Source organism: Lygodium microphyllum, chromosome 25 (assembly GCF_053477565.2).
Source record: "Lygodium microphyllum isolate KBCC chromosome 25, Lygodium_microphyllum_v1.1.10, whole genome shotgun sequence".
In the NCBI taxonomy this organism is placed as follows: domain Eukaryota; kingdom Viridiplantae; phylum Streptophyta; class Polypodiopsida; order Schizaeales; family Lygodiaceae; genus Lygodium; species Lygodium microphyllum.
In genome coordinates, this window is record NC_141159.1 from 6,566,660 (window position 1) to 6,587,670 (window position 21,011).

A 21,011-nucleotide genomic window follows, 5' to 3' on the forward strand; every position below is an offset into this window, starting at 1 on the left:
CTACAACTATAATCCCCTAGCCCACTTTCCCCGCATCACAATAAGGCACATCAATGGTAGGACACTTGTACACTTGCTCGATAGTAGGGTCAACCCCCCCTTAATCTAATCACACAACCACCCCTTTCACCAAATGAATCATCGAGTATGGGACGCTTCTAGGATGTTTCAACTGATCTATCTCCCACTCACATTGTACAAATCACCCATAACTAGCTTGGTTGGGTTAGGCACAATCGTCACTGAGAGAGCGAGAGGTTTTCCTTTAGGTACACCTTGAAGAACAACAATCCATCCTTTGACACCCACCCCTCTTCCTTGCATACTACCTTATACCAATGTGCCATGGGACTTGCACTTATCTTAAAAGGGGAGCTAATGTTAACCATAAACAAAGAAGGATATAGAAGGATGAAAATAACCTTAAAGTCAAAGAGCTAATTAGAACAATCAAAGCATGGTCCAAGGAGTCAATGGAGTGAATGGAAGCTAGCAAGCAAACCTTGAGAAATGACTAAAGCTACTTGAAGCATAAATGGTACAAAAAATTATGCCAATCTTTTTGAATATATTAGAAAATATCAATCATTGAAAGTTTGAATTTAAGACATATAATTTAGACATATAGATTTTATTTTATCTTGCTTAAATGTATTTTAATAAAAAGTGAGAGTAAGGATCACTTTTATGTAGATTGTAATATCTCCCAGAGTTTTAGTTAATGTATTTTGAATTTCTATTCATGTATGCATAAACAACATGTAAAACATGTAGATTCATAGGCAACTTTGTCTGTTCTCTCAAATCTAGAAAGCTATGGGTATTAGTGACACGATTGGACATCAGAGAGGTCAATGCTTGAGGCTACATACCTAAGAAACCCTTTGTATATAATGTGTAAAATGAATAGATTGAAAGTGACATCATTGGACTTCAGAGAGGCCAAGACTTGAGGTTATATGTGCAAACTTTGAGCTATTGTTTCCTCTATACTTCCTGCTTCCACCATAGCCAAAGCTTGAGAGATAGTGAGAATGCATATGACTAAGTAAGAGAGAGTATGAGGGACTAAGAGGGTTAAGCCTTCTCTTTCTTTTCTCTTCTTCTTATTCTTCTTCTTCCTCCCATTTGCATATTGATTGCATGGTGCATTTGGCTCCATATTTTGCTTGAAAGAGTACGTGAGAGTGAGGGACCAAAAGGAGAAGATTACTCTTCTCATTATATAGTGGCATTGGAAAGAAGGGGATCACTTTTGAATCAAATTTTTGAGAGCTTGAGGGTGCAAAATTCAAATTGTGAAACCATCAAGCTTTCTTTCAACCAGTGAAACTACAATGAGATTGGGAATTGAGTGGAAAGGCATATACGATTTTGAGCTAGAATATGAGCTAGCTATGTGATAGGTAGCCCAAAGTCATTAAAAGAAGGAAACTCTTGAAAGAATTCCAACCTTTGCATGCAATCCCAACAACGCAAAAAGGAGTATGAATCTACACATGTGACCATAACATTATAGAGCAATTATCTAAGGATATCATTATCAATTATTAGCCTTTACTTACAATTCCAAAAATCCGCCAAGCACTTTCAAAGATGGAAGAAGACAAGGGTTCCATGGAATTCTTCAGACTCTCTCTGAAATACAAATTCATTTGGGTGACAAGGAACATAATATTTTCTCAACTATAACAAATTGATGTTAAAAGATGTGTTTGAACCTCTTAAAAATTCATTAGATACCATTGATATAAAACTCATGTTAATTGGGAACTTCTTTGAAGAGAATCTGACACAAATCATCAACATAGTGAGCTCCTTCAAGAAGCCACATTGAAGTTTTCAATATAACATGCTGAAATGTTGCTTTATGTTGGTGAAGAATACAAATAAGGAAAAGCATATGCATTGCACACAAAATAACTTTCAATGTTTTAAGAAAATTAGTGTATGGGCTATATTACCTAATATCAAGACATTAATTTAGTACTATCTTATATTCTATTATTTTTCAATAAGAAATCATGGCTTATTGGAATGCCTTAAAAATAAATGATGTATTGGAATGCCTTAAAAATAAATGATGTATAGAATGGATACTTTTTAAGAAGTGCAAGCATCCAATCTCCTTCCACATATGAGCCATTGTGCCTATAATACAATGCACCAAGCTAAATGAAAGGTCGTGTAGTGTATTTTCGTAGGATATAACTATTTGCCACCTCATGTGCAACCAAGTATATTACCCACTAGCTATTTTGTTGATAGAATGGATTTGGATAAGGCAATGCTTAGGAGAAATGCAGCCATTGATGAGTCAAAATAGTCATCCAAAATGGGCTTTGATAGTATTCATACTCTTATTGCTTCTATTCATGATGGTGAGGAAGAGATCTCATTTAAAGAAGTAAAAGAGAGTGTTGATTGGATGCATGCCATGTAGGATGATTATATTCTATTCTCAAGAATGGCGTATGAGTTTTGACTAACTTGTCTTAGGCAAGAAGTCAATTGGTACTACATGGGTCTACAAGCCAAAGAGAAAAGCAAATATTAACATTGGTAGCCACAAGGCTCAACTTGCTACAATGGATTATGCTTAGCGTAACATTGGTAGCTATACGGTTCAACTTGTTGTTAGCAAAAGGTGATTGACTATGATGAGACCTTTGCTCCTACTTTTCATGTATGAACACCATGAATCTCTTATTACATTGGTTGCACCTGATGCACGGAATGTACATTAGTTGGACATTAAGGTTTCTTTTCTTGATTGTGACTTATATCAAGAGGTATACGTTTCACAACCTCCCTAAGGGACACGAGGAAAAGTGTGAAAGAAGTGTCTTATAGTCTAAAGCATCCACCTCAAGCTTGGTATGAGAAGATAGATGTATGCTTGTTGGCTTATGGTCTTTATAATAGTTTGACAATATGCAAGAAAAGACAAAGTCTCATTCTTGTTCATCGTGTGTATGCTACAAGTTTAGCATTAAAAATACATTGAGCTTTACTTTTGAGATGTTCTAGTTGGGATTGCTACATTATTGATTGAGTATTCAATTTGTACAACAAAAGGATGTCATTGTTTTACAACAAACAAAGTACATTCAATATTTTCTAAAAGATTTGGCCAAAGTGCATGATGAGATTAATACTCTTGAATCTAATTGTAGCCACTAAATTTATCTAAACAGAACTGCATTTGGCAACTTGATACATCATCCAAGATACTATCCATGAAAGAATGAATGATTGGGTTTATTATCACAATTGCCATGTGGGAATCTATGCACACCCTTTGGTTTTTGTTCACAAAGAACCATAATCGAAGATAATCAAGTAGCTTCATCCACTAGGAAGGTGATTAGACTTTCAATACCTTACCAACTCCTCCCTTGGCTAACACAACACATGGTTTGGATTTATCCAATATCAAGCTAACAATTATTTACTTCCTTCTTCAAATCTATGTTGACTTGATAGAACTTAAGGTCTAAGACACTCTTGAATTCTTCTAAGAGCTTAAGGAGGATTGCAAAAATCATGAATCATCTTGCACTAACCTTGACTAAATTTAGGTATATTGAAGTTCCAAGGTCCACCTCTTTTAGCTCATATTCCTTGATTTAGTTGGATGCTCACTCAAAGTTCCCACTTAAGAGTTGCTTGCTTTTGAGGGATTCTTTACTATGCCAAGACTTATATTCCATCCAAAGATTTCTCAATAAGCTTCACCCTACAAATTCCAATTGTTGCATGTTTAGATTGAATGTTTCTTGAATCGACTTCAAACAATATTTTCATTCTAGATGGAAATGCAAAAAATGCCCTTTTTCTTCTACATCTCAACTCTCCAACATGCTATGCTTTCTATATGAATGGATTAAAAAAACCCAATATCATCATCTAAACTCTCCAACATGCTATGCTATGTATATGGATGGATCACAAAACCCACTACCATCATTTTTCAAGTCACAAATGTCCAATACTCATATTCTCCCCTTCGATTAAGTAATGGTCCTTAACCTATTCATGCATGTTGTGAGCTTTCCTAAGCCACATCTAAATTCAAAAGCATTGAGTCTTGCATGGCCACACCAACTAAAATCCCATTCAAATAGACACCACCCACTTCCAACATTATGCTTTCAAGTATACCCAATGGATGAATGCAACCCTAGTCATCATCCTCAAAGCAAAAAAATACTAGCTCCCCAGTTAGTAGCTTTAAAGCTTTGCAAGTTCTACGCGGAAAAATATTAAAATCGACCAATATAAGGACATCTTACAAGGGATGGTCTTCGAGTTTCATTTTCAAGCATGGCATCTTTAAACTAGTCATTGGCATACCAAAGCTATATTTGAGAAAATATCAAAAGCAGGGAGAGAGAACAACAAGATAGCTACCTCATTTGAGAAAATATCAAAAGCAACGAGAGAGGGAAAAGCAAGAATACACAAAATGATAGAGAAGCAATGGAGTACGAAGTATCTCACAACTTAAACGAGATAGTGAAAAGAGAATTGATATAAAAGGTAAGTCCCCAAAATGGACTAGGGTAAGTTGTATATGAGCTCAAGGAAACAAGCCTCTAGAGGAAAAGAATCTGATTGATCATAAGTGTGTTTATATATCACCATCATAGTATATGCTACAAATTCATCCAAGAGTAATGATGCAAAAAAGTATATGGATATGCAAATCGTGGTGGAAAGAGTAATTTGTTTAAAGCTTTCTAAGAAGCTTCCAAATTCCCATGGGTGAGAGCTTGTGGACAGAATCTACCAAGTTATTCTTTATAAGGGCATACACCAAGCTAATCTTGCATGTTGCAAGTTACTCTCATACATTCAATTGCCAATGCACTTCAACTATCAATATAGATAATGAAGAAGACGGTTGATCAATATCCAAGTCGGCAACAAGTTGTCCGAGTCACATGCACAAAAGTGTAGCTATGAAGGTTGCATGTGCTAAGCTTCACATGTAAGAGTGGCCACTATTTATTTTATGCTTAGCATAGCACATATGAAGTATCAATACAAAAACAAATGTGTTAATGGACACTTGAGTCTCATAACACCTTGCCAAGCAAAACCACAAAAGCATGCATGCATTTATGAATCGTCATCATATGGACTACAATAAAAACACAATCATGTGTGGGCGCCCTTCAAGAAGCAAAGGATGATTATGTTTGGTCAAACAAGTGAAGGAGAGAATCCGCAGAATCAATACATTTTGTTGCCCTTAACCTATCAAAAAGGGTATGCTACATTTTTGGCAAAGGCCATAACCTTGCCAATAGACACTCTCTTTGTAGAAGAATTATAAAGTCTAGGGTAAAGGGGCGAATCACGAAAAAGGTGCCAATAATGAAACACATTGTGGACTCTGGCGGGCCTTGTATATAAAACACTCACGAAAATGTGGGGGGTGGTTAGAATACACACGAGGTTGCAGGTTCAAACCCCGGTTTCATTAGTGGACCACCAGCCTTGGCTGCCATTCGTTGACCTTTGGAGGGCCATTTTTCTCAAACGCGGCACCATTCTTAACGTGCGAGACATCGCGAACGTCCATCACAGACGCAGAGGTTTATTTTGCTAATTCAATTCACCTTGACATCGTGAATAGGTCAGGTCTAGAGCAAAATACCAACAGATTTTGCATCAATTTAGTGCCGTCCATCAAGTTATCTGTCCCAGTAGTGGCCCCTCTACCCTAAACTTAGTTCTCATTGATGTGCCCTACCCCAATGCATTTCATGATCTCCTCATCTCATCAAGCTTTGTGCATTGTTTCTCTAGCACAAGAACATAAGCTAAGCTGCTATGCATCCCAAAACATGCAAACCTTTACACCATGCCAAGCCTCATATACAGCGTGTAAGGCATTGGTTGCAGATTGTTCCCTATGTAATTAGCACACATGATAGATAGCTTCCAACAGTAGACTGAGGCAAAGTCCATGCTGCTTTTACTTTCATATGCCTTAGGTTTTGCTCTAAAGTAATGCAAACAGTCAACTCATCAACAGAGTTTTAATGCTAAGCGCTCGCTCCTTCCAGCTTGAGTCCTAGACTGTTAAATTCAGCGAGCTCTAGAGTCTAAACATCGAAGATCTTTAGTGATTGCTCATTCCACTCAAGAGGCCGTAACATTGAAGAGAATTCTCACACATCCTCAAGGGCTGCAGATGGCACATGAGACCATATCTAAACAGTAAACTCATAATCTGAAAACTTCATTAACAATATCAAATTTTGTGCCTGCATGCATGTGCATGTTGCAATAGTAGAAACGTGAAACAACACTTCACGATTCGTCCGGTCAAACGGCCGGACAGCCATATTATGGACAATGAACATGGGATCATTTTTTCTTCCTGAGAAGACTTAACAATCATTCAACCTTATGTGTGGCTGAGTGCCAATCTCTAGAGAGAGAGTAGCTGGCGGCCTCAGTGATTCATTACCCCTGTTCATTCACCTTCTTTCTTGGCTCCTTGATAAAGCACTGTGCCGACCATTAGTGCTACTGTGGCACCCTGAGCAACAACACGGGCTCGCATTAGCTGTTGACTACGGTTGTGATTTCCTTGCTTGAAAGAATAAAGACCTCCACAAAGAACTCCGAGGGTTACAAGAGCTCCTACCAACATAAAGGAGATCGTATCAGAACATTGAAACGCAAGAACACTAAATTCAGTCAATTAAAAAGTTATGGTCATATATGAATCCTATAGCATCAATCACTACATTCCCTAGCTTATATGATGTATCAGAAAATAGTAATTCTATAATGATGTATGCAAAGCCAACAAAATAAGTTTCAGTAAAATTAAATGCCCAAGCAGGAGTAAATCGTCATTTGCAAGAATAAACTGGCCTAGTTCACAAATTCTTGATAAATAGACCGGGCAAAATGGAAAAAAGGTGAAACATGCACTTGGTAACCGGTTTGACAGCTACTTTCACCTCGCGTACCATTTAGCCTTTCACAAGGCAATCATTACTCATAAGCTAATGCTAAACTCGCAGTATAATTATACATGTGTTAATGTCCACAACATCAAACTCTTTGAATAGCAAGTATAGTAAGATCACCAAGGATTCCATCATCATCTTGAAGGAATAACATCTCTGAAACAAGGTACTAGTTACCTTATCAACTTTGTCAATTGTGTTGTATTCTCCTTTGAAATAGTATCTGAGACCAAGATTTAGCGTACATTTGTCAAGAAATCTTTTTGAATGCTTCTTCCACCCTCACAAAGGTTACAAATCCTCTTTCATCTTCACTGGTACTTCTACACTGTCACTAGCATGTGAATGCACTCTTATTCATGGAAATGATTACTTTCCTTTAAGTTATGCAAAGTGAAATGTGAGCCTTTTCAAATCATTCTGTTTTAAAGGGCTTAGAGATTTTAGATGACATTGAAACATTGCATGTTTCAAATAGCTTAGGCATGTTAGCATTTAATGTTTATTTTAATTTGGGGAGGACCAAAGGCCTATTCAGCTTGAATTCGCATGTGGATGCCCCAATGAAAATGGAAATTCGCCAAGTATCAAGATTGGGGTAGTTTTGAGCCGCATGCAAATGTATCATCCATTTTGGGCTGACTCTCTTCCCATTCTGGTGTGGTTTGAGAGCTGTAACAACAGAAGGAGATGCACACGTGCTGATTTATGCTGTGAAAAACAAGCATTTGACAGCCATAGCTAGGTCTCCAATCAGCAAGCAGAGTGGCAGCTCTCACAGCAGAGTAGCAGGAAATGCAAGCTGATACAACAATCAAGAGGCTGTAAACTTTGTTGCTGTGTTGCCATACGTCATTCTAGATGTGGAATTACTTGCTAGAGGCATTTCAATGAAAAGCCCCAACTTTTGGTCGCCAAATCATTGAAGCTACAAGGCATTATTAGGGAAAATGTTTATAATATAAGATCAAACCAGCCTTCAAAAATAATTTTTAAATGACAACAATCATAAAATAACTCACACATGAAATAAATTGGCAAAAAAACAAAAGACCCACTAAACAAGAGAGCTAGAGTGCTCTTGTATGGTAGATCAAACATGATAGGCTCCAAAGATTGGCACCCCTTTCAGTATTTATTTATCATTATTCAAAGCTTGCACAAATCACAAGCGACCCCCTGTCACACATGAACACTCTCTAGACTTGTCTCCAGCATATTGTCCTTAGTTGCTCTCCAGTGACCTACAAAAGTGACAGTAAAGATGCAATGCTAGTCCCACATTATCATGACCTCGAAACAATGTACAAGACACACACACATCATTTTCAAACTAATAAAATCTGTTGTACAAAGCCTCAGTCCTATACATGTATCAATCCCAACGCTTTGTCCTCACCTTCACACACCCAATTCACTGTAAAATTAAAAAATTCAAACCTACATTTTAGATTACAACAAACGAACATTCAATTCATGTCAGAAAACAAAGGGCAATTGCTTTAACCTCTACGATATGCATTCCATTAGGTACTGCCTTGCATTTCCCTAATTGCTCGCTGCATTAGTAAATAACCAAGTAAAGCCATAGAAACAAGTGTCTGCCACACTCATCATAGCAAGTCTCAAAGCTCACTATCTACTGAGACAAAAGGATGCAACAGACCCAATAGCTTCAATTAGGCAAACCTAGATTAGATTCCTTACAAAAGCATCTACCTCTTGTCTCAAAGTTTGCCAACGAAAGTCTTAACTGCTTTCTCATTAGCATAAGTATATCCATACTTTGCAACTGCACACGACAACTTCTTTTGACACCAAAGAGGACCATATATTTTAAAGAATTCATCCCGTTCACCTATTAAGCTAACTTACACACAGGAAATGAATCAGTAAATAAACAAAAAACTCACTAAATAGGAGAGCTAGAATACTCTTGTACAGTAGACGATATATGATGGGCTTGGCAGCAATCATAAATCTGAAGGACAATTATCATAAGCTAACATGCACACATAGAATATATAAGCAAATGAACAAAAGACTCCTTGAATACAAGAGCTACAATGTTCATGTACAGTATACGATATATGATAGGCTCCAAAGGTTGGCACTCCTAGTATTTATTTATCATTATTCAAAGCTTGTAAGAATCACAAGTGACATACTGTCACAGACTGTCACTCTCTTGCCATCCAGTAAGCCATTAGTCATGGTTATCTCCAAGTCTATGAGTGTGATTTTCCCTCAAAAGCTAGTGTGCTTAGTAAGACAAAGCTTTTTTTCTTCTTTCCTAGGTACAAGTCATAGCTAGATAGCAGCATGGAGCACTAAAAGAGGTGGCATTGTACTGGTAACAGCTATGGACTGCTTTGGACTTTTAGATTGTCTAGAATTGCATGCATGCTTTGTGCATCCTTCCCTCTCAAAACAAGGCCACTGGCATTGTTAGAAGCTGCTTTGGACTAGGTGCAAGTACTTTTTTCAGTTTTTGTAAAGTTTGCATGTCTTTTGTAGCAAATCTAATGCCTAATAATCACAGTTGGTGCTAGAGACTAGTATCTAAGCTACTGGGCACTGCAAAACTGATCTAGGAGAGCAAGGACTAAAGAACAGTTGTTGGTTGTGGACCACTAGTGGCTGAAACTCTAAGTTGTAGGACTGTTATAGATTCTTTTGTATCCTTCTAGAGCATGAAACCAACCTTAGAAACAATCTAAAGGGCAATGAACATTAATTAACTTGCACACATAAAACAAATCATCATATAAACCAAAAGAGTCACTAAACAAGAGAACTAGAATGCCCTTGCATAGCACACGATTCAAGGGCCTGGGGGGCCAAAGATTGGTGCCCCTTACAGTATTTCTTTAATACAAAGCTTGCATGAATACAAGTGACCTATTGTCACAAACCATTAATCTCTCAACGCTAATAATTTCCATGTGCATTACTCTTGAATAGCCCAAACTTGTCTCCAACACAATGTCCTCAATTGTTCTCACCAACTTTGATCAAACGCACAACACATCTGTCCATTAACACTTTAACAAGTGTTGTGCATATGAATACATGTTATCCTCACTCCAATCGACCTATAAAGTGACAATGGAGTACACACGATTCCTGCACACTATAAACAATGTGCAATACATACACACCTCAATTTCAAAGTGATCTAATTTGTTGTATAAAGCCTCAGTCCTATTCATGTATCAATCCTACTGCTTTGCTCTGAGCTTTGCATAACCAATTCACTATTAAACCGAGTAAATTCCGACCTACATTACCACAACAAACCAGCATTCAATTCATGCCTGAAAACAAATGACATTTTTTTTAAAAAAATTATATCAACATACCTCCGAATAAAGTGTTCCAAGGCCAAAAAAACCAAATACAAAGCAGCCCTGTAAGGGACTTCCATATCAAGAATTATATAATAAGGAGAAGACTATTACAATGCTTGAGTGAACAGCCAGTCGAAAGGGCTATAATGCCAAACCATGTGGATTTGGAAGAGGAGAAAGATGCCAAAATCCCATATCCTGGGAAAAGCATCTCTCCTCTTTCTCATAATGTCCAAGTTTCCCTGTGTTCCCTTCTATCTCCCACGAAGAGTATGTGCAATCTCTATCGAGATCTTAGAGAGACTCTCTGTAATTAAATATGTCCAAAAAATCAATTCCGTGGCTACATCTAGCTGTCCATATGTACCAAGCAATAATGCTAGCTATGGGCTCCCATTTGTGACAATGCCCTAGAGTCCATATTGTCTGTGAGAAATGTGGCATGAAAGTCCTGCTCACAAGCTGCCCCGAGATGAGATAAGCCTAACAACCCTATACGTCATCATACCCACAAGCTGGGCCTCTATCAATGACCCATGCAACTATCCCCCACATAGCAATCATACAATCTGTAGTGCCATGAAACACCATCCTAAGGGCCCTCCTCTAGATCTCCTAAGCCCATGGTCAATCCCATATGCAATGCCTTTGAGTCTCCTCATGCTCCCCACATCGAGCGCAAGCAATAGGGTCTCTAATATAGCCAAGTCGTGTACCAATTGCTAAAGCCTAAAATCCTATGTACTCGTAACCAAAGAAAGAGTGAATCTTTCTTGGTCTAAAGCTGTCCTCCAATCTCCTTCAAAAGTGTGCGAAGAAAGGCTGTGATGTACCCTGGATCTAGATCTAAGTACCAATTCCTATCACAATGAGCCACAAATCTAATCCTTTGTTGAGAGCATCCTGTGAACTCTGACCGATCCAGATCCTCTTGCCTAAGTCTACCATCCATCTCTACTAAAAAAGTAAACACACTCTCTCCATCAATGGCTACCACTGCAAGAAGGATCTCTTCTCTGATAAAGAGCCATCTCTACATCTGATCTATCATTGTGTCATTCCTGCATTCAAGAGGTACACTTCCCTGATGCTTGTCAGAGTGTAGCGATGCGGAAGCGTAGGACAAAGACTGAGAGAGAGTGAACACAAGGAGAAGAGAGAGAGAGAAAAGGAGACAATGTAAACGCAGAAAATCTGCAGTGTAGTATGCTATATAAGAGTGCAGAAATACACAAGGGGGTAGAGGAAATATCTGCGTATGTCTTCAACTTGATAACCTCGATCTCCGTCAGCCCGAGCACAGTCTGTCTCAACCAACAGATCTCAAGATCAGAATCTGAAATAATGAATGCTGGAGTGTGCCACGAACTGGCTATAAATAGCCAAAAAATAGGAAATTCCCAGTACCAGGTCGGCAGCATTTAATGCAGCCGACTGCACTGCAAACTATGCCACGTGGCACCCTCTGCGATTGCACTCTGGCCGTACTGCTCTGCCCACGGCTATACAAGGAATGACTCTCTAACACCCCCTCTCAGATCCTAGACAAGGCAGAGGACTGAGGGATCCGGAATGTTGCCGAAGAAGAGCCTGGGAAAGCGCCTTCGTGAACAAATCTGCAAGATTATCCTCCGTCTTGCAATTCTCCACATCAGTGGTCCTATCCAAAAGCTTCTCCCGAATGAAGTGATACTGGATCTCAATGTGCTTCGTCCAGGCATGGAATACAGGATTCCGTACGAAGGCAATGCAACTCTCATTGTCGCACCGCAAAAGAGTAGGATGAGTCTGGAGACAGCCAAGCTCCTCCAACAATCTCCGAAGCCACACAACCTCACGTGGTGGAAGACGCAGCCCAATACTCCGCCTCGGTAGAAGAAAGGGCTACCGTGGGCTGCTTCTTGCTACTCCAAGAGATAACACCTGTACCCAAGGTAAAACAGTAGCCTGTAGTAGACCGTTGGTGATCCACATCGCCAGCCCAATCTGAGTCACTCCAACCTGCAATAACCAGATAAGAAGCATCTGTACCTGCGGGATAAGAAATCCCTAAGTCAGAAGTCCCCCTCAAATACCGAAGAATCCTCAGGGCAGCCTGCCAATGCACCAGTTTGGGTTCTGTCATGAACCTTGCCAAAAGACCCACAGCAAAACAAAGATCAACACGAGTGTTGAGAAGCCAAATCAAGGATCCAATCAACTGACAGTAGCGTGAAGCATCCATCACGGGAGAATCTGAGTGCGAAGTGGTCTTCCAATTCGGATCCATAGTAGTAATGGGCCAACAAGTCTCCATCTCAAAAGTTACCAAGAGCTCCTGAATGTACCTCTGCTGAGAGATGAAAATCCCCCTCTAAGATTGATAAATCTCGTGACCCAAGAAGAAATGAAGAAGCCCCAAATCTGTCATCTTGAATGCCTGATGTAAAGCTGTCTTGATCTCTCGGACCTTCTGTGCATGATCCCCTGTCAAAATCAAATCATCAATATACAACACAAACAACACACGACCAACCTCGGAAGTGTGCACATAAAGCTGCGGATTGGCCTTAGAGCGCCGAAATCCCAACTTCAACTGAAGAAATGAGTCAATCTTCTCATTCCATGCACGCGGAGCCTGCTTAAGGCTATACAAGGTCTTCTTCAACCTGTAAACTTTCCCATCCGAGGACCCAAAGCCAGGAGGCTGCTCAACATAGATCTCCTCCTGCAAATCACCATTCAAAAAGGCCGACTTCACATCCAGCTGAAAGACAGGCCATCTCCTATGACCAGCCAAGGCAAGAACAACTCGAATAGTTGCCATACGAGCAATGGGGGGCAAAAGTATCATGGAAATCAATGCTTGGGCACTGAGCAAAACCTTTAGCAACAAGGCGAGCCTTGTGCTTGTCCAAAGAACCATCGCTAAGGTACTTGGTCTTGGAGACCCACTTGACACCAATCACCTTCTTGTGAGGGGGACGAGGCACAAGAGACCAAGTGCCATTCCTCTCAATAGCCTCCAACTCGGCTTCCATGGCCTTCCGCCAATGATCGGACTGCAAAGCCTCCTTCATTGAAGTGGGGCTCTTGATCCTGCATAACACGGGTCAGCAAACAATAGTTGGAGCAAATAAGCTCCGAAGAATGTGTCTGGTTCCTCCGTGACCTCCGCAGTCCATCCTGGAGTTCCCACTCCTTAGGGACCTCCTCGATCCCCGAAGAATGTGTCTGGTTCCTCCGTGACCTCCGCGGTCCATCCTGCAGTTCCCACTCCTCAGGGACCTCCTCGATCCCTGAATCTCGGAGTGTGCCACGAGCCCAATGAGGAGGAGGACGAACCTCTCCCCATCGCTCTCCATCTGCTGAAGACTCACGAACATCCACCAACGAAAGCTCCTCGGGGGTGGCCGGTGGAAGAGAAGACTGTAAATCAAAGAAAGAATCTCCATCAAGAGGCTCTGGCTCCAAAGGAACTGTCTCGGGAGCCAAACTCTCCCCTGGATCTCCAAGAACGGGGTGCTCTTCACCCCCCTCTGTGGCCGGTACTTCCATGAACCGCACATATCGGCTCATGTAGACATTCCACTTGACGAGAAACGATAATCTTGGGACTGGGAGCTATAGCCAACAAAAACCTGTTGTCGGAAAGCGGCCTCGAACTTATCACGTTGCGTCTTCGAAATCTGCACATAAGCGTCACACCCAAAGATCCTGAAATAAGAGACACCAAGCTTAGTCCCGAAGTAAGCCTCAAAAGGTATCATCCTATCAACGGCTGAACTGGGAGATCGATTGAGGATGTGAACTGCGGTAGCCACTGCCCCGGCCCACAGAAACTAGAGGTGTATATCGGTGCTTCATCATGGTGCGTGCCATCTCAATCACACTTCGGTTCTTCCACTCCAAAATGTCATCCTCTTAGGGAGTGTTGGTATTAGCAAACTCCTGGTGAATGCCCCTATCTACACAAAAACGAGCAAACTCATTAGACATAAATTCACCTCCCTTGTCTGAACTCAAGGTCTTCAGGCGCCGGCCAGAATGGTTCTTCAAAGAGAAGCCAATCCTTGAATGAGAGAAAGCCTCCGACTTCAAAGTCAAGAAATAGGTCCAAGTCATCCTGCTATAGTCATCTACGAGTAACATGAAGTACAAGCTCCCCTTCAGGGACTTGGTCCTCATCGGGCCACAAAGATCCGTAGATACAAGCTCCATGGGGGAAGTAGACCGCCTAGAAGCTTTGTTGGGAATTGCATCTCGATGTAGTTTCCCACAAATGTAGGAGACACATGGCTGATGGCTCAGCACTATGTCCGGCAATCCTCGAACAATTGACCCTCATGACGCCTTCTGAAGGTACTCATAGTTCAGGTGGCCAAACTGAGTATGTCATAGCTCGCACTGTGTCTGAGAAATAAGAAGAAGAGAAGAGCGAGCTAAAGAAGACTTCAATTTGTAGATGCCATTCTCCTCATACCCTGCAGAAAGAACCTTCCTCGATCCACAATCAAGGACTCGAACAGTATCACTGTCAAACTCCACTAAGAGGCCAAGAGCACAAATCTTATGGACCGAAAGTAAATGATACCCCAAACCTGGCACATGCAACACCTCAGAGGTGTGGATACCACCACATCCATCTAGAATAAGCTGCATCTCACCCCGCGCAGCAATAGACACAGAAGAGCTATCTCCAATGAGAATCTACCCACGCGAAGGTCGCAAATGGGCAACACCAACGGAAGGAGTCATGTGCCGTGAGGCACCACTTTCCACAATCCACTCTCGAGCCTGGGAAGCTGTCATCGCAGAATCAGAAGTCTTCGATATAGAGTCCTCAATGACTGCTAAGTGTAGAAAAGCAGCTGATGAGGGTGTAGCCACCGCTCTAGAATTCTTCGTGTCCTTCTTCTTGGTATCCTTCTTGTCTTTGTCGGGGCAATCCTTCTTCCAATGATCGGTCTTTCCACAAATATGGCAAGTCAATTCCTTCTCCTTGTCCTTCTTGGATTTGTTGTCCTCCTTCTTCTTCTTTTGGTCCTTCCCCTTCTTCTGAGAGGCTTGACCAACCAATGCCTCCGATTTGGAAGCATTCTATCCCTTCAATTGTTCCTCCTGGTCCAAGACCATAGGAACCAACTCTTCCCACTGAAGAGTCAACTCCCGCCCTGATGCAATAAGAGCGGAATAAAAGGTATCGAATTGTAGCGGCAATTGGGATAGTAAAGTGATCGCCATGTCTTCGGAGGAAATAGGCTTCCCCGCATTTTTAACCTGTATCTAAAGCTGCCAAAGCTTGTTGATGTGTTCCCAAAGCGAAGAAGACTTATTCACGGACAAAGTCCGCATTTGCACCTCCAAAGAAACCCTCTTCATCAAGGTCATCCGGTTGTACATCTGATCGAGCTCCAGTCATATCTCTCGAGCCACTATCAAGTGCTCGATGTGAGCTATCACGGCTGTAGTGCAAGACAGAAACAAAAAAGATCGAATCCTGCCTTTCAATTTATCCCAATGAGACTGGGCCTTGGTCAACTCCGCACAAGCATTGAAAGAGAGTTTGGACTCATCCCTCACCGAGGGCCTCTTAATCTCCTCCATCACTAGTTCCGCCAAATCATAAGACTCCAAAATAGCCAACATCACCACCCGCCAAATACAATAATTGTCACCATCAAGCTTTTGATCCGATGAAAGAGCCAGTAGAACAGGCACCTTCCTGTCCATGATCGCCTGGAACTCCAAATCAGTCTTTGTAGACATGTTAACCTGCAATACCTACACAAACGAAAAATCAGCCCCCTCTGACTGTGAAAACACAACCTTCTAGGGCTGGTTCCTCTGTTGCCCAAACCTTCTTCACCGGCCGAAGGCGATGAAAAGGTAAAATCTGCAATGGAAGGCCTCAAACGCAGCCTTCTTTCCATTCACCGATTAGACTCCTTTCCCGCACGCCCACGCTCGCTTCAGCCTTGATCCGATGCGCAACCCTCCTGCTCGCCCTCGAATCCTGGAAACGCAGCCTTGTGTCACGCTGAAATCTCCTCTTCAGATAGGTTCAGCCCTCAGTCAATCCATCTTCACCGCTTTGATACCATGTCAAAGTGCAACGATGCGGAAGCGTAGGACAAAGACAGAGAGAGTGAACACAAAGAGAAGAGAGAGAGAGAGAAAAAGAAGACAATGTAAATGCAGAAAATCTGCGGTGTAGTATGCTGTATAAGAGTGCAGAAATACACAAGGGGGCAGAGAAAATATCTGCGTATGTCTCTGACTTGATGACCTTGATCTCTGTCAGCCCGAGCACAATCTGTCTCAGCCAACAAATCTCAAGATCAGAATCTAAAATAATGAATGCTGGAGTGTGCCACGAACTGGCTATAAATAGCCAAAAAATAGGAAATTCCTAGAACCAGGTCGGCTGCATTTAATGCAGCCGACTACAGAAAACTGGCCGACTGCAGTCAAAAAATCTGTCCAACTGCACTGCAGACTGTGCCACGTGGCACCCTCTGCGACTGCACTCTGGCCATACTGCTCTGTCCACGGCTATACAGGGAATGACTCTCTAACAATGCTCTCCATTATGACTTTGGCCCCCCTAATACCTCAAAGTCTCTCTCTCTATATATGGGCCGACAACTCCAGAAAGGCAAACCACTCCCCCACTATAGAAGCTACTTGTACAGAGAACTTCCCCAAGATAGGAGGGTCCTCTCTCCAATAGTGTGGCCTCTCTCTGTCTTGACTAGCTGATTCAAAAGAAGTGGCTGCCTCAACTTCTCTTCAACACTTGTCGGGTCAATCTAATGAAGTCCTGTAGATATTGATCTCCATGCCCGTATAATAGATGCAGCAAATCTGACCTCACAACTGTTCCCAAGCCCTGTAGCTTGGATATGCTGAAATAGCCACTGTGTGCTAGCTGCCAAGGCCCTCCATGAACGGAAACAATGGTCTCTAACTCCATAATAGTAGCTTCTTCCATGGCTCCTCACCTGGAAGAAGGCCCCTTATAATGAGCTTTACCATTGGTACTCTAGTGACTATCTAGGTCAATAACCTCAAGACCACCCTTGGATCTAGGCTAGATGATACCATCCCAAGCTATCTTAGCCCTTGTAGGACTACCATCTCCACCTGACCAAATGAAGTTCTTGGTGAGTCGCTTTACTTGGCCAATGCATCACCTAGAGAAGGCCCAACAAAAACTCATGTACCACATGGTGGCTAATAGAACCTCATTTGCAACTACCACCCTGCCTACTAGTAGTCTTGTTGTACTCCAATATAATAGCTTTTGTCTTATGCTAAGTAATAAGGGTGCCAACTGCTGCTCTGAAGAAATATCAATGTCTACATGGTAGATCAGGTATCTCACAAAAGTGCCACAGGAGACCCAAGTGAAACTCTCATGTGGTTTCCAGTTTATCGAGTATCGCAACCCAAAATCGATAGCATTTGTGTCAATTAATAAGAGCTCCTAAGGCTCTACAAAAGACCTCCATTGCAACTTCAAAGGCCCTAAAATTGTCCTCATCCCCATCCAGGTAAACAAATGTGTCATCTACAAACTATAGAGGCGAGCTCCAGCTCAACCACCAAGACCCACTGAACACTTATTGTTTCAAGCATTTCAAGCCGAGTACTAATGGCTACCTCTCACATAGCCAATGCGCTCTCCCTCTCTACGAGTGTAGCGAGCTTACCTCCATGCCTGATCAAGTTGCCTCCTCTCCTAAGCACTCCGATAGCTCCACGATCCAAGTGCAAGCTTCAAGCGAGCTCAATCCTCAAGCTCCACACTCCAAGCTCCATTGCCCCGAGCAAGAGAAGAGAAGAGAAAAAGAGAGGAGAAAATAAAGAGCTTCTCCACCACGGTCCCTCACCCTCACACACTCACTCCCTCACAACACTCCCTCTCTCAAGTACAAGCTCAAGCAGGCAAGAAGAAGAAAAAGAAGAAGAAGAGGAGAGCTACTTTTGGCCACACACAAGAATGAGGTTCTCATTCACTTTTCAACTTTATATACAAAACCGTAAATCCCTTTTGGGCGGTCATCCCCTTATCCTCTTTTTAAAATGGCCACCGTGGCCTAGGCCCTTTTTTCCATTATCCTCCTATCTTCCTAGCTTCCTTCCTACCGCGCCCATCTACCTTTATAATTTGCATGGGTGAGAGCCTAGCGCTCTTAAAATAAATCATGGTGCGCCTTGCGCTCTTTTACAAAAGTATTGACTTGCGCTTTTTCTTGTGCGCCTTTCTTCTTGATTTAGGAATTTTTTGCACTTCTTGTATTTCCATATTTTTCTTGACGCGCCTTTGTCTTTCGTTTCACTTTTGCCTTGGTCTTGTCTTCTGCTTTAGATTTTCCGGATTTTCCACCTTGTTTGTGTGAGGGTTAACATTACCCCCCTCCTAGATAAGTGCTAGTCCCATGGCACTCACCATCGTAGGTAGCAAGCTTTGGCATGCACCGAAGACATGGGTGGAAGGGACTGATGTAGTTTGCCTTGGAGGAGTTTTGTTGGTGGTATGAATGAAGGTGGTTGGTGGCACTTTGTTGACCTGATCGGTTGGTGATAGGATTGTTGAAGTTGGTGATAGAGCTAGTTTTTGTTGGGAGTTGCAATCATGGGTTGGCATAGATGTTGATGTTCTGGGGATTTTGCAGGCAACAATTCTATGGTGGGCTTGCATGATGATAAAGGATAAGTATTCAGAGTTGAGTGTTGATGAAGAGCTGACTGTAGTTTCATTGGAGTCTTCAATACCAGCAATTGAAAACCTCTCACATGGTCTCTCCCTAGGGGATAGTACTAGTCTTCTTGTCGTGCACAAGACGTAGTTTGATGAGTTTGGGAGACAGATCGAACTCTAAGCAAGCTGAGAATATTGTCCTGCACTTGAGGACCCAAACTGTGTGTAGACTATGGTGCAGATATTATGTGAGTGCACATGCATACTTAGATATTACGTAGTTCGAAGACTACTGGTCAGGTTTCTCGTGGCAATGTGTGGATGAAGTGGGATTCAATGGGATGGAAAAAATTGTCAATGTTGAGGAGATGTATTGTTCTGCTAAGAATTGCTCTTAGCCACTTAAACAGCCCCAAAACATGCTTATTTTAGGCTTATTTTAGCCAAAACCCTAAAACGGGAAGCGGATCGAGAGAGTTAAGTGGGAGAGGATCTAGAACCCTAATTTGATATAAATTGGCAGCCAACCTTCCACTCTTTCTTCAATATCGTTTTTGCAGGTTTCAAGTGTTATCAGCTTGCTGCCCACACCCCGTTCGCGGAGGGCATCTCAGCCCTTGCTGTCCATCACTCTTACCTACAGTCTGGCACATGTTTCCAGCCCTCCACACGCTAATTACTGTTGTTTCTGCCTGGCGACTGCCCCTGATCATCTGCACTACTATCATACAACTTGCCACATCAGCAAACTGCTGTGTTTACAAGCCCCAGCTGCCGCCCTGACAGTTTTCTCTCTCCTACTGCTATCCTTGCACTTTTTCTCTCTCCTGCAGGCTGTCATGCTTGCGTTTTTAGTCTTTCTCTCTCCTGCAGGCCCTGCCTGCGTGGGTTTAGGGTTTCGGGTTTAGGGTCTTTCTTTCACCTGCTGCCTGTGTCTTTATTTTTTCTCTATCCTATAGGCTGTCTTGCTTGCGTTTTTAGTCTTTCTCTCACCTACTGCCTATGTTTTTAGTCTTTCTCTCTCCTCAATGCTGTCTGCATCAGATCCAGCTTCTCACTGCTGTGTTTGCTTGTGTTCGACATCCGGAGGCTGCCTTGCCGCGATTCGGGATCCGTTCGGAGTAGAACACTTTCTCCTGCTCATTACCCCCGCCCCGATCCTTGAGATACAGGAGTTCGAGGTTCAGTATTCATTCCTTGCATAGGGTGTTTGCTACATGAGCATCGTATTATTAGTAGTCATATCATTTCATTTATTAACTGTGTTCATTGTCTCTGAGTTACCCTAACCCTAACCCTAACTGTGTTCTTTTATCAGTTTGTGCTTTATCATATAGTTTCTGTTTATGCTTCTGTGTTAGGGTATTTTCTTTACATGGTATCAGAGCCTCGTACTCTCTGAGAAACCTAGGCCTTTGATCTGAGAGCTCTTCGCAAGAAGCAAGAACAATAGTAGGCTTAAATGACTTCGAACACATCAACACCAATTCTGTCTCCAGAACAGCCTATGCCGAGAACCGAGCAAGAGTGGGCCGATCAACTTGCTCCACAAAGTTCCGACATGGTGGAAGATATATCTGAGTATATGAAAGAAAAGATAGGCAAGCTGATCTCTAAAGAATATAAACTGATCATAGCCTATCGACGAAAGAAGATTCAGGAGCTCGATCGAAGGATTGCCCTTCAAGAAAAGCTTCTGAATGAAGGTATGCATGATTTTCACTCTTCAGATGTTGCACGTAAGTCTGATGATGTTGCAGGGTTGTCGAGACCTCCATCACGGATGGACCCCCCTCTTGGAGAGCAAGATCCGGAGTATTTTCCATTTTTTAAGACTCTTCCGTCCTCTCCGATGCAAGGTACTTTTGATTCGTATTTTATGCCTTCTTCTTTTACCTCTTTTGTTTTGCAATATACTAGTAGAGATCATGTGGAAGAAAGATTCCAATCTATTGACTATGGAAAAGATTCTCTTGAGGA

The 21,011-nt window shown here is 42.0% G+C and overlaps 1 protein-coding gene across 1 annotated transcript in view; it reads right to left on the reverse strand.

The window, feature by feature from the left end:
* Positions 1 to 6,225: 6,225 nt before the first annotated feature.
* LOC148013872 (RING-H2 finger protein ATL48-like) overlaps positions 6,226 to 21,011 on the reverse strand; it is a 45,673-nt gene continuing 30,887 nt past the window's right edge. The window contains exon 2 of the mRNA XM_087666983.1: positions 6,226 to 6,660. Coding sequence (XP_087523109.1) covers positions 6,491 to 6,660 — 170 coding nt within the window. The 3' untranslated portion in view covers positions 6,226 to 6,490. The remainder of the gene's footprint in view (positions 6,661 to 21,011) is intronic.